Here is an 11954-nt window from a genome sequence, read left to right as displayed (position 1 = left end):
CGGCATGAGCCCCGCCGCTGCCCGCACCGCAGAGACCGCCCCGGGCGCCGCGGCCGTGCCCAGGGGCTGAAACGCTGGGCCGGCCCCGCCTCCGCCGGCCCTCCTTCCCTTCCTCCTTCTCCTCCTCCTCCTCCTCCTCCTCCTCCTGCTCCTCCCAGGGCCTCCGATGCCGCCGCCTCCCGCCCGCTGCTGAGCCGTGACGGGCGGGGGCCCTCGGGACCCCGCCGGGGACATGGGCAACGGGATGTGCTCCCGGAAACAGAAGCGGATTTTCCAGACGCTGCTGCTGCTGACCGTGGTGTTCGGGTTCCTGTACGGGGCGATGCTCTACTACGAGCTGCAGGGCCAGCTGAGGAAGGCTGAGGCCACGGCGCTCAAGTACCAGCAGCATCAGGAGTCGCTCTCGGCTCAGTTACAAGGTACTCCCTCGGCAGGAGCCTCTGCTGCCCTTCCCCAAGGCTTGCAGAACACCCTCTTCCTCCTCCTCCGGCTGTCCAGCCTCTCTCAAAGTTTTGCTCCTTCTCCCCCTTCTTCTCCTCCTGCCTCTGGGGTTGTAGGGTCTCCTGCCCGCCGAGGTCAGGGGGAGGTGTTGTGGATTCCTGCAGAGCTCTCATGTCCTCTCTCTCCCGCACATCCCCTGGTGACTCTTATTCCCAAAGGACTGCACATCGCTTGGCGATTGCTGGCACAAAAGGGAAAGGCAGGCGTACAGTGCAGACTGTGTCCAGTCTGGGATTTTTGTGGCCTTCCCCCACAAAAATCCTGCAGGGTTTTATATTGAACATCCATCTGCAGCTCCTGGGCAGCATAAACCTTAAATAGCTCCAGAATGGAGGAGAGGAGTGTTCTAATAAAGTGGTTTTAAAGGGTGATTTAAAAGTAAAGTTCAAGTAAGTTACTTGGGTAAGGGTGCTCTGTTACTTTTGGAATAACTTTAAATTTCTTGGCTTAAAGGTGCCACATAAATACAGATCCGTGTGTATCTTGGTTTAGGGATGCAGCAGATGTGGGTCCTGTAGTTGAAGATGAAAAGTTGTCCATGTCTGCATGGCAAGAAATCAGAAGCAAAGCAGCAGGGATGTGCCTGAAACATCAATGGTCTGGGAAGTGAAAGACCTCAGCACCTCTCTAATTGTAAAGTGCAAGGTTATCAGGTCAGCACAAAGCCCAGAGCCACCTTTCAAGTTTTCTCTCTCAAAATAGCATGAAGGAAGAATCAGAGGATCTGCTGTAGCAGCACTAAACTTCAGGGTGATCCTCAGCCATCCCTTTCCCTGTGGAAGCATCCATCAAAGCATGCCTGGCAGCACACAGTTTGTGTGCAGAGAGCACAGAGTTGGGTTTGTGCTGTTAGATTCTTACAGTGATTGCTTCCTTCAACGTCTTCAGTCACCAGCTGACACCACCCTTACTCAGTATTTCAATTTCAGGCCATTTCCAGGTAATACCAGGGAGCTCTTTGCCAGAAGCCTTCATTTTAGGTACAGAAAAGGTGTAAAGGCTTGGCTGGGAAGGGGGTGTGTGGCAGATGGCTAAAGGGCTACTCTTGCTAGGCTGTGCATTTGCCAGCAGAGGACACAGGAACATCTTGTTCTCAGCTGAAATTTGACAAGTTGGCTTTTTCTGTTGCTCCAGCTTTGCCAAAGAGGAGCGTGAACAGACTTTGTCCTGCCACAGAGAGGAGATTCTCTGGGTCAGATATGTGGGGTCTGGGCTGTTGATTTGAACTTTCCATGCTTGAAGCAAGATTTTGAGTAGCCACCATGTATCCAAGCGTGTTTGTGGAAGCAGCAGGCAATTGTGGGAGCTGCGTTTTCTGTAATTCTCTTGCTTGTTTCAGTGTATCAATGGGAAATGTGAGATGTGGACCAGGATCTGGTAACATTAATAGATTTGATGATCCATGCAATAAACTCACATGGTTCTGGGATCCATGCCAGTGTATCAAGCCCATTAAGCAGGAGAATTTATCTATGCCAAATACCGTAGCAGTAAACCCTGTTTTAAAAATATAATCACTGGCAATTAAGTCACAGAATACAAGGAAAAATAAAATGTAACAATAAAAAATGTTTCTTTAAATTTTCTTGTGTTGTGGAAGTAGCTGTTAGACCTAAGAGAGGATGAGAGCCTAGAGAAATACTAACTGCAGCAGCCCCTAGCTGCTTAATTTCCCTCTAAAATAAGGGGAAGTTATATTCCTGAGGACTCCAGAGGATCTGGGAAATGAACTTTTCTTCCCTGTCTTTCTGCAATGGCCTTCCATGCACAATCATCTGGATTTCTGCAGCAGGAGTTTGTTAGTGAGGAGAGCACAGAGAATTCAGGGCCTGTACCCAGCTCACCTGTAGAGACACAGGCTGACTGTGATGTCCACCTCCAACCCCATTCCTGGACCTGTCCTGTTTAACTCTTGGTTATGGAACAACAGGAGGGAATTTTCTTTAAGCAGAGACTTGGAAACAACATAAAATCCTGACAGCAATTCCAGTTTGCAGGTGCAGTATCTGACTGCACTTTGAACTTTTGATTTTAAATAACCTGGATTTTAAATCAACAATGTTTCTGTTGCCAAATTAAAAAAAAAAAAAAAAAAAAAAACCCAAAAAAAAAAAAAAAACCAACCAAAAAAACCCCAAAAAAACCACAAAACCCCAAACAAAAAATACCCCTCTATGAATATCTGAGCTACGTGTCTTGGCTGTCCAAAGATTATTCTTTGAGCTTATTGCTTTATGAGAACAATAAAATTAAAGTATTGCATTGGTAAAATAACACAGCTTATCTTTTCCATGCAGCATAACCAGTTTCTCTATAGATCCTGGACTAGATATAACTTTGGGGCCTGAAATATGATGGAAGCACTCTGAAATCTTTTAAAAATAAACCACTTAAAGGGCAAAGTTAAAGGAAAGGAGGGTGCTGCAGCAACAGGGATTGATTTCTTGGTGTTCACAGCTCTCCTGGGTGCTTGGATAAGACTTCAAAGCTGAGCAGAAAAGGATTCCTTGGACTTCTGTTTCCTGAACAACCATTTCATCAAGAGACTTTTATAGGTTTAAATGTAAACTACAAAAATACAAAGGCAACTTCTAAAAGTGGTGTTTCTGAGAATGCTGAGGCTGTGTTGTGGCAGGCTGGCTGTGCCCCTGGGAGTCTGACTGGAGTGATCTCTTGGAGGGCAGTGAAGTGTCACCTGTTGTCTGACTTCTGTAAGGTTTTGTTGTCACTTCTGGAGAACACAAAGGCAGTTGCTTTCCTGATTGCACACAGAGGAGCTTGGGAATTCCCCTGTCAGGGCTTGTGAGTGAAACTTGAGTCCATTTGTGAAATGCCTGAGGTTCATGGACACTCCTGAGTTTATGGACACAGTAGCAGTTTAGGACCTGAATGCCTTTGGTCTGCCCAAAATCTGAATCAGGATCCTTAGCTGTAGCTCAGGGTGCAGCTCCCTTCACTTCCTGCTGTCCCCTCTACTGTTTTTCATGTTTTTATGGGATTTTTTCATCTATGTAGGTAACAACAACCTTCTTTTTTTGTACTTGTCAGTTCTTCATACCCGAATGAGCTGTTCTTTCTGTTTTTCCATGAAAAGCCAGCTGTCTTAGATTTTATCTTTTTCATTGCCTGGTTTTGCTCAAACACAGCAACACCTGAAGGAGGCTCAGTCTCCCGGGAATACGTGGGAAATACCAGGACAGAATGCACAGATCACTGGGAAATGGGGCAGGAGGAGTCTCAGAGTCATTTAACACACACATCTGATCTGCACAACCCATGGCCGTGGATTTGGGGGTTCTGTTCTCCCTGGTGGTCACAGCTTCAGCCACTCTGCTGAGAAGTGTTTGTGCCCCTGGGAATGAGCCCAGGGTACCAAGGGAAGGGTGGCAGACCTGGGAAACACAATAACTGGGCTGGAGAGGCTGGGATCTTAAACTCACCCCCTTTAGAGGATCAGATTGCAGAAGATTTTGTAGAAGAATATCAAACTTTGGTATCTTTCTCTAACAGAGTTCTGCTGGGCATGGAGAAAGTAGGGCTGCTTTTGTAATCCACAGAGGGAATACCAGGGGCAAAATGCAGAGATGACACAGAATTTTTTGACTGCTGAGAAAACCTGAAGTCATTGTTATCTATAAGGTCTTTCATAGAGAAGCTGATCTTCCCAGTAAGCTGATTATTTTAAAGTCTCATTCTCTGGGCACTATATACATTTGAAACATGGAGATAATCTTACTTAGTACTTCTTAAAGTGATAAAAGCAAAACCTGATGCTTTTTGCTTCCTTTAAAACTGTGTCAGTCTTGAACTATTGGCTGTACAGGACCAGGCTTCAGTTTCTAGAACAGAACCACACTGAGAGCTGCAGGTGAGCCTGATTGTACCTGTGACTGCTGCAGGATTGGAAGTATCTGCAGACATCTTTTTAGCCCTTGCAGCTTCTGTTGTCTTATCCTCTGGGTGTTAAGTAACCCCTTGTGTACTATTTTAATCTGTTTAATCTGTTTTAATCCCTAATCCTCATAACAGCCTACAGTTAGTGCCTCTCACTACCTTATTTTTTCTGCTCTTCCTGTCAGAGTCTGATGGCTTTGTGCAATCTCTGTGCAGCCTGAGACTGTCCTGTGATCCTGGCAGCCAGCCCAGCAGGGACTCTGGGCTTGGGACTTTTCCCTGCTGTGGCCAAGGTGTGGATTTCCTCAGAGGTTTCTGATCCAGTGCTAGAAAGCAATGGCTGTAAAGCAAATGTAGATTGCCCTGTGCCTGTTGTGCCAGATGTCCTAAATGAAGGCTCCATGAGGGGGTGACCTGCTGGGGGTTGGTTGGATCTATGGTAGCTTTATGAGTGTGGAGTTACACAATGCACTGCAGATCACAGTTCTGTGTCACCTCAGTGGTTAATATTTATCATATCTGCATGCAAACTGCACAGATGCCAAAGCTGCTCTGACTTCACACAGTTCTGGGTGTACTTCACTATTAGATCCCTTTTTCACAGTGCCCTAAACTTGTACCTTGAGTTGGCAGGGCTGGGAAGAACCAGCACTACTTTTAATGGCTTATTTTTCACATGCATCAGACAAGTAGAGCTGCATCTACAGCAGCTCCTGTGTGTTTGGTTGCTCTTCCTCATAACAGAATCCTGAATTCCTGTCATTCCTGTAACTTTCAGGTTGCACATAACACTATCAGAGTGCTGCAGTGTTTTCTTACTGCCTGAGAGATCCCTGGTAGCACTATAAGAGGAGAGGTTGGTTCTGTGTGTACTTCCCCTGAAATGGCAAGTGCAGCATCCCAAATTCTGCTACCTGGCTTCCTGAAATGGAGAGCTTTGGGTTTTAACCTCCTCTGAGCACCTGGCTCCATTTTTTTTTACCTCCATTCACATTTTCAATTGATAGTTAATGTTCTAAATCCTTAAAAAAACTTGAAATACTTGAAATTGTGCAGAATTTTAATATGGAAGAGGTATATGGTGTAATGTACCATATACCTCTTAAATATATATTTTTATATATATATGCATTTGCATGTAAATATAAGTATGTATAAACTAGATAGCTATGTGTCTGTTTTGCAGCCCAACCTCAAGATTTTGGGCTATCTGGAATTATCCATCTGTTACTCATAACCCGAGTACAGAAAAGGTGCTGGAGCTCTGTTCAGATCAGTTAACTCAGGAAGTTTGTTTCCAGGTCCATAGCAGAATTTCCATGTCCAGCAGCTGAATTCTGACTTGAAAGATAAATTGAGCACGTGCCCATATTTATGTGTAATCCATGCCCAAGTGCTCTTTGCTTGTGGACATACCAGTTCCAGGATAAATTTCCACCAAAGCTGCAGCATTCCCTCTGAACCCCAGCTGGAGCCTGGCTGAGGATCACAGGGCAACCTGCAGGAATTTTGAGCAGAATAAGCTAATGGGGTGGGTTTTTTTCCCTGGGCTTTGGTGATCTCCCTCCCCAGTTTGATACGAGACCTGGTAACCAACGTGATGCAAAATAGATTAAAATATTTGTTACTGATGGTGATTTAAGCCTCCTAAAGCTTGTCAGTGGTGGAGCTGAGTGGACACTTCAGAGCTGGGAGGCAGGATGGGTTGATGGTGGTGAGTTTGCATTCTGGCTTCTTGGACACTCATATTCCTGCCTGACTGAATTCCTGAGCCTTAAAAATGATGTTCCAAGCACATTGTCTCACTGGGCTGGCTGTTGGCTTGTCAGCCTGTGAGTTTGGGTGGGGCAACTTATGAGTAAGGTTTCCACCCTCTCAAAGATGTGAGTGCCCATTATAGCATCTCTGCTGTGCTGCTGAGGATATTGCCAGCAATTTGTGGCTAACAGAGTTCACTTTGCTCCTTTTGGAATGGGATCCTTGCAGGGAAAAAGTCATTTAATCTGCCCTGCTGAAAGTCAGGTGCTACTCTGAGGTTTGATGGTAATGAAAGCTGAATAAATCAGATTGCTGGAAAAAATGAGCTCTACAGAACACGTAATTAAAGCTGAATCCTTCATTGGGTGATTTTTCTTGGGATTTTCGGGATTCAGGGGTGTGAATTTCTAGTCATGTCAGAGCCTGAGCTGAGCTATTGAGGAATTCATCGTGCTTGGATGCTGTCCTTGTTTAAGGAAGGGTCATGTGAGCTGGATGCACTTCTGATCTTTTTGTGGTCATGTAGCCCAACCCAAACCTCCTGAGATTTTCTACTGTATATTTTTAATTAATCAATAAAAGAAACTGCAATTGTTCCACCTTGTCCTCTGCATTTTCCCCCTCCCCTAAAGTACCTGAAATTAGCTGCTATCTTATTTTCCCGAGGTGATTCAGATCCCAGAGTTTGGCAGTCATTTCCAGGGCTTAATTACAGACCTGATGAGAGAAGGATGGCCTGCCTGAGCTCCTAGAGGGCAAAGTAAGGAGCCTGCTCCTATCCACTCCACCACACTAAACTAAGCCATTTTCAGTCAAAAAATTAATTACTGACTCAAGCTCTTGATTTCTGGATGCAGTTTGTGCATGTACACATTGGGGTTTTTTTCTTCAAGCTGTATTTTTTACTAATTCCTGAATATCGATATTTGTGTACATCTAACACCATGTAGATACAATCACTAAACCTTCATAAAATTGAAAAAAGTGTAAAGGACTTTTGAGAACAGGCCCTTGTTTCCTGGAGCTGAGGGTTGAGCAGACCTAGGGATTCAGAGGTAATGCAAGAAGAAAACTGTTGTCTCTGCAGCTTTTATCAAAATTTATGTGTTTTTCTGCTAATTTGAGTCTAAAATCACTACACAGGTTTTGTATGAACTATTTGCATTTATTATCACTCAAAAAAACCCCAAATCCTTTATGATCTACTGGTGTACAGAAAAGCAGCAATGCTGATCTCACCTGTGGTACCAAGGGTTGGAAGAAACCTTTTGTGGCGTGCACTGGAAATAATTTCTGGAAACATGATCTCCTTCCTGATAAAAGTCAGGTCTGAAGCCTATCTGTGAGGGATTAAATATTTAATCACATTTAATACCCCTTCTCCAACTTATTTTTAGCAGCAGCTATTACAGTTTACTCTTTGAACATGAGAAATCCTTCCTTCTGTCCCAACTTACCTCACATCTGTTGTTTCCTAGAGGTGTTATTGACTTCTAAGAAAGGCAGTGTGTGAGGCAGGCTGCAGTAAAAGGATTCTATTAAATGTAGATGTTTGCTCTGGTTTAAAAATTAATTTTCCTGTCATCCTTGCAATCGAATAGAGGCCACAGTGATCTCTTAGAATTACAAGTGTGTGTTTCTGGGGTGCATTAATGTGCCAAATTCTCCAGCATTTCCCATTTTTCAGAACTGCAGTGAAGGCAAAACTAGAATTGCTTACTGGAACTTTTTAGTTGGAACTTCTTCCTGGAATACTGAATAAGTCAGAGGAACAGGATTATTTTAACTGATAGCTCATTTTTGGTGCAGGATCTCTGAAAGCATGTTATGTATTCTCTTAAAAAATCCCCTGAAATAGAAATTTTTCACATTGTTACTACTCTGAGCAAAATAAATGATTAGCAAATTCAATCAAAGCAGGAGTAATTTTTAAAAGCACAACTGCCAGTGCATGGTGTGGTTTTCCAGGAGGAATTTGACACGACTGGCTGAAATTAGACAAAACCATTACTTGATCATGTGAGTAAATTGCAAAGTGTGGGAGTTTGTTTGGAAGTCAAGGTAATTGTCATAGTCCACCCAGTGCCAGCTGTGGTTTGCAGAGAGCAAAATGAGAGCAGTCCATCCCTGCCTGGATGTTCCACAGTGGAGCCTCACACACAATCAGTTTCACCTTACCTTGGTCTCTTTTTCTGTCCTTTTTTGTGGCAATTCAAACCAGAAAACTTCAAGGACATAAATTATTAGATTTATATATTATGTTGTTTATGTATTATATATTATGTTTATATAATATGTTGTTCAATATATTGTAAATATTGTGGCTTGGAGCAGCCTGGTCTAATGGAAGTCAAGGTCTTCCCTGGCAGGGGGGTGGAACAAGCTGAGCTTTAAGATCCCTTCCAAGCCAATCCATTCTATGATAAATAAATGGGGTTTTGTGATGTTGTTTTCTTGCTCTGTAGTTAAAACAGAGATTTCCTTGTTTGTATTGTGGGAATACTTCCATTTTTCCCAAGATATTTGCAGTGTCACTGGAATATCCAATTATTGCTAAACCCCCAGCTGAGGGTGTGACATAGATGGAGCTCAGGCTGTGATACTGAGGCCAGCATGGCTTGTCCCGTGGTGGGGAATCCTGCTCCTGCAGTTTGATAAGCTGTTCCTGATAAGATTATCAGTAGTGAAATCAGTGGAACTTGTTTGAAAGCAGATTCACTGATTGAAATGCAGGGCTGGAAGCTTGGGGAGCAGGTCTTGTTATATTAATAGTATCTCCTCCCAGCCTGAAATGTGTCAGAGTTGTTATGAAATGTCATCTGAGGTCAAAACTTTAATTATTGTCATTGGATTAGAGAATTTATCCTACACCCCATATTGAAGGGATTCTTCTTTGACTCATGGAAATGCTTTACTCTCAGCAGAAAAAAGCTCTTTCCATGGTTTACATTTTAAATGGTTCTATTTGCAGTGACAAGAATGGGGAATTAACTATTTTTATAGCAAGTCTGTGTTCTGCAGACCTTCACAGTGTCACCAGAGCAGTGCCAGGGTGGTTTACCCCGTGCTGCTGGCTCTGTTCAACTCTGCCACAGTGTGAGGGAAAACAACACTGAGTGTTGCCAAGACTACTGAAATCTGCTGGTTGTAAGTGAAAGATACTACTGTAAGTTCAGAGAAAGATTTGAGAATTGTGTAATAAGCAGTCATGTTGAAATTAGTAAAATTTCTTGTATCATCTATATTTAAATCCCAATGTAATTTTAATTTTCCAGGGAGCTGTGGCATTTTAGACTCTGGGTCATCCTTCTGACAGACCAAATGATTAAAGTAATAACACAGTCACAAAATTGCTGATAATGTAAACAAGGAAATGCTTTCTTTTAAATGTACAATAATGACTTATTTTACTTAATATCAGTTTTATTGCTTAGAGGGGCAGAGCAAAGATAAGAGAAGGAAACTTGACTGTTAAATAATCTCAATTTCGTCACCTCCCTGACTCCTGTGTTGTAATTAACGCTCAGCACTGGTGGAGGTGGTGCAATCTGGGAATGTGCAGGGCATTCCACACCTCCCTTCTCCCTCACTTCCTTTTCTTTATGGGGAAAACCTTGAGGACTTGATTTTATTGGGGTGCGTTCCAGGAGTTTCAGTGTTTCATTGGTGAAGGTGAAAGGTCTTTTATTGATCTGTGAGGTTAACAGTTGAGTTTCTGGGCTCTGTGAGTTTGTGGGTCTTTGTTCATTTGTGTAGGTTACATTCTATAGGTAATTTCAAGAATTAAGCTGACACCTGCAGTAATTCCAGCTTTGGAATAGTGCCTATTAGCCATTAAATGACAACATTTTCCTCCCTTTTTACCATTCTGTTAAATATAATATAGAAATAAATATCAATTATTTGTGCAAAGATCAGTGCAAAATTAAAAGCTTACCCTAGGAAAAATGATTTGTGCATTCCAGCAGTGGGATTTTGGCAGATTCCTTATATAGGTTCCACCCCCTACTGGGGTGGACTTTTCTATAAAACCTGGTTTTCAGTGTATTTATTTCTTTCAGATTCTTGCTCAGACATCTTATATCCAGGCTGGCAGTGAAGAAGGAGAAATTCCTGCTGTAGTAACAAGCCCTTTGTTTGGGCTCTTCCTAAAGTTCCTAACTGGAGGAGATAATTCAAATTTATGGGAGATTAATTCCAGAATGTGCTTATAAAATCTGACCTGCAACTTACTTCCCAAAGGAGCAAGTGAGAAAATGGGAGCTGTGCTTTGTTAATAATTATTTTTAATCTACACCTTCAGTGCGTTGCACTTTATGGACTTTTATCAGAGGGAAACGTGTTAGGCCAGTCAGTAACTGCACTCAGAGGGCAGAGGTGAGGGAGGAGGTTTTTCCTTGCCCTTTTCAGTCCCCTGAGGGGCTGGTTTAGGACTTCTCCAGCTTTCACCCAGTATTTCAAGGATTGCTACTCAGCAGGTAGAGGAGGGGCTGTGTTCAGACCCTGCAGGTGCAGGATGGAGCCCTGAGCTCAGCAGGGATTCTCTGAGCTCTGAGAGGTCCCTAAACCCCAAACCTGCCTTCTCTGCCCCTGCCTCCTGCCCCTGTGATGGGTTTGCTGTGCAGGGTTCCCCCCCACAGACACACTTGTTAAAGCAGCAGCAGGAGCTGTGGAAGGTGCACTTGCAGATGGAGAAGTGGAATGGAAAATGTTCCCTCCAAATCTCTTTGTGGTTTCGTGTGTCTGCCAAAAACCCTGTTCCACCCTGATTGCATGGGAGGGGAAGCCCATTATGGATTTTTATTGCTCTCCTGAGCTGCTCTGCTGCCACTCTTCCTTTTGCACAATAATTCAGCATTCACCACCTTGAGGGCTGAAATAAAACCATCACTGTAGTGCTGTGTAGTGCTGCCTTTTTTTTTTTTTACCCCTTCTCCAAGCCTGCTGGTGACTTTTTGAATATTCATTCCTGCTGGTTCCCTGCCAGAGGATGTTGATACATTGGCTCATCTTGACTGATGCCCTTGACTTTAGAAGATAAGTAGCAAAGTGGAGATAGGTGCCAGGGATTGATTAGCAATCCAGCTTCAGAGCTAAAACATAAACACTTATAGATAAGGCTGCAGAATGCACCTTGGTGGAATTAAGAACATGTTTTAAGGTGCAAGAGGAGTTTTCTGTAGCTGCTAAGATACAAATCTTTGTGTGATGCTTCTTGTTGAAGGCTTGTGTTCATCAATGGTTTATTCTCAGAAAAATGAGTTTCCTGGTTTTGATGTAAAAATCACTCATTGTTTTATTACAAATTAATAATTCATTAAAATAATGCAAACTGTAATTTGGGCAGTGAAAGATACTTGTATTAAACTGAACTTAAACACATATAATTGTACATTTCCATGAGTTTTAATGGATATCTTTGCTGCCAACTTGGCTGTTTCAGATAACGAGAAGTGAGGAAAGGGTAAACAGGGGGTGATGTGCCACATCCCAAACTCCATGTCCAAAGCACAGGCTGAATGAAATCCTGCTTTACTGGCAGCCAGATGGGGAACTTTGTGCCAGAGGACATTGGATGTCCTAAACACACCTGGATACAACAAACAAAGTCATGAATGTAAACCCCATTTTGGGATGGTGTCTGCAGAGGATCAGAGGAAGCACAGGACAGTCCTTGGGAGTCATTTTTGCTGGAAGGCAGTGCAGAGGAATACTGTACTCCCAGTTTTTGGAAGAATTTAGGGTGGTTCCCATGTTTCCCCATGCCTCAGCTTAGGCAGCAGTGCCCTGCTGCCCTCCTG

General features: G+C 43.4%; 1 protein-coding gene across 3 annotated transcripts in view; it reads left to right on the top strand.

Annotated features, from left to right (window-relative positions):
• Window positions 1-203: 203 nt before the first annotated feature.
• GOLIM4 (golgi integral membrane protein 4) overlaps window positions 204-11954 on the top strand; it is a 29251-nt gene continuing 17500 nt past the window's right edge. For all 3 annotated transcript variants that reach the window (XM_039713672.1, XM_039713671.1, XM_039713670.1), the window contains exon 1: window positions 204-419. In XM_039713672.1, the coding sequence (XP_039569606.1) occupies window positions 233-419 (187 nt within the window). In that variant the 5' untranslated portion in view covers window positions 204-232. The remainder of the gene's footprint in view (window positions 420-11954) is intronic.

This window comes from Passer montanus, unplaced genomic scaffold (genome assembly GCF_014805655.1).
Source record: "Passer montanus isolate IOZ18808 unplaced genomic scaffold, ASM1480565v1 scaffold29, whole genome shotgun sequence".
Taxonomy (NCBI): Eukaryota; Metazoa; Chordata; class Aves; order Passeriformes; family Passeridae; genus Passer; species Passer montanus.
Note: the sequence above shows the minus strand (reverse complement) of the source record. Positions and strands in the feature narration are given on the sequence as shown.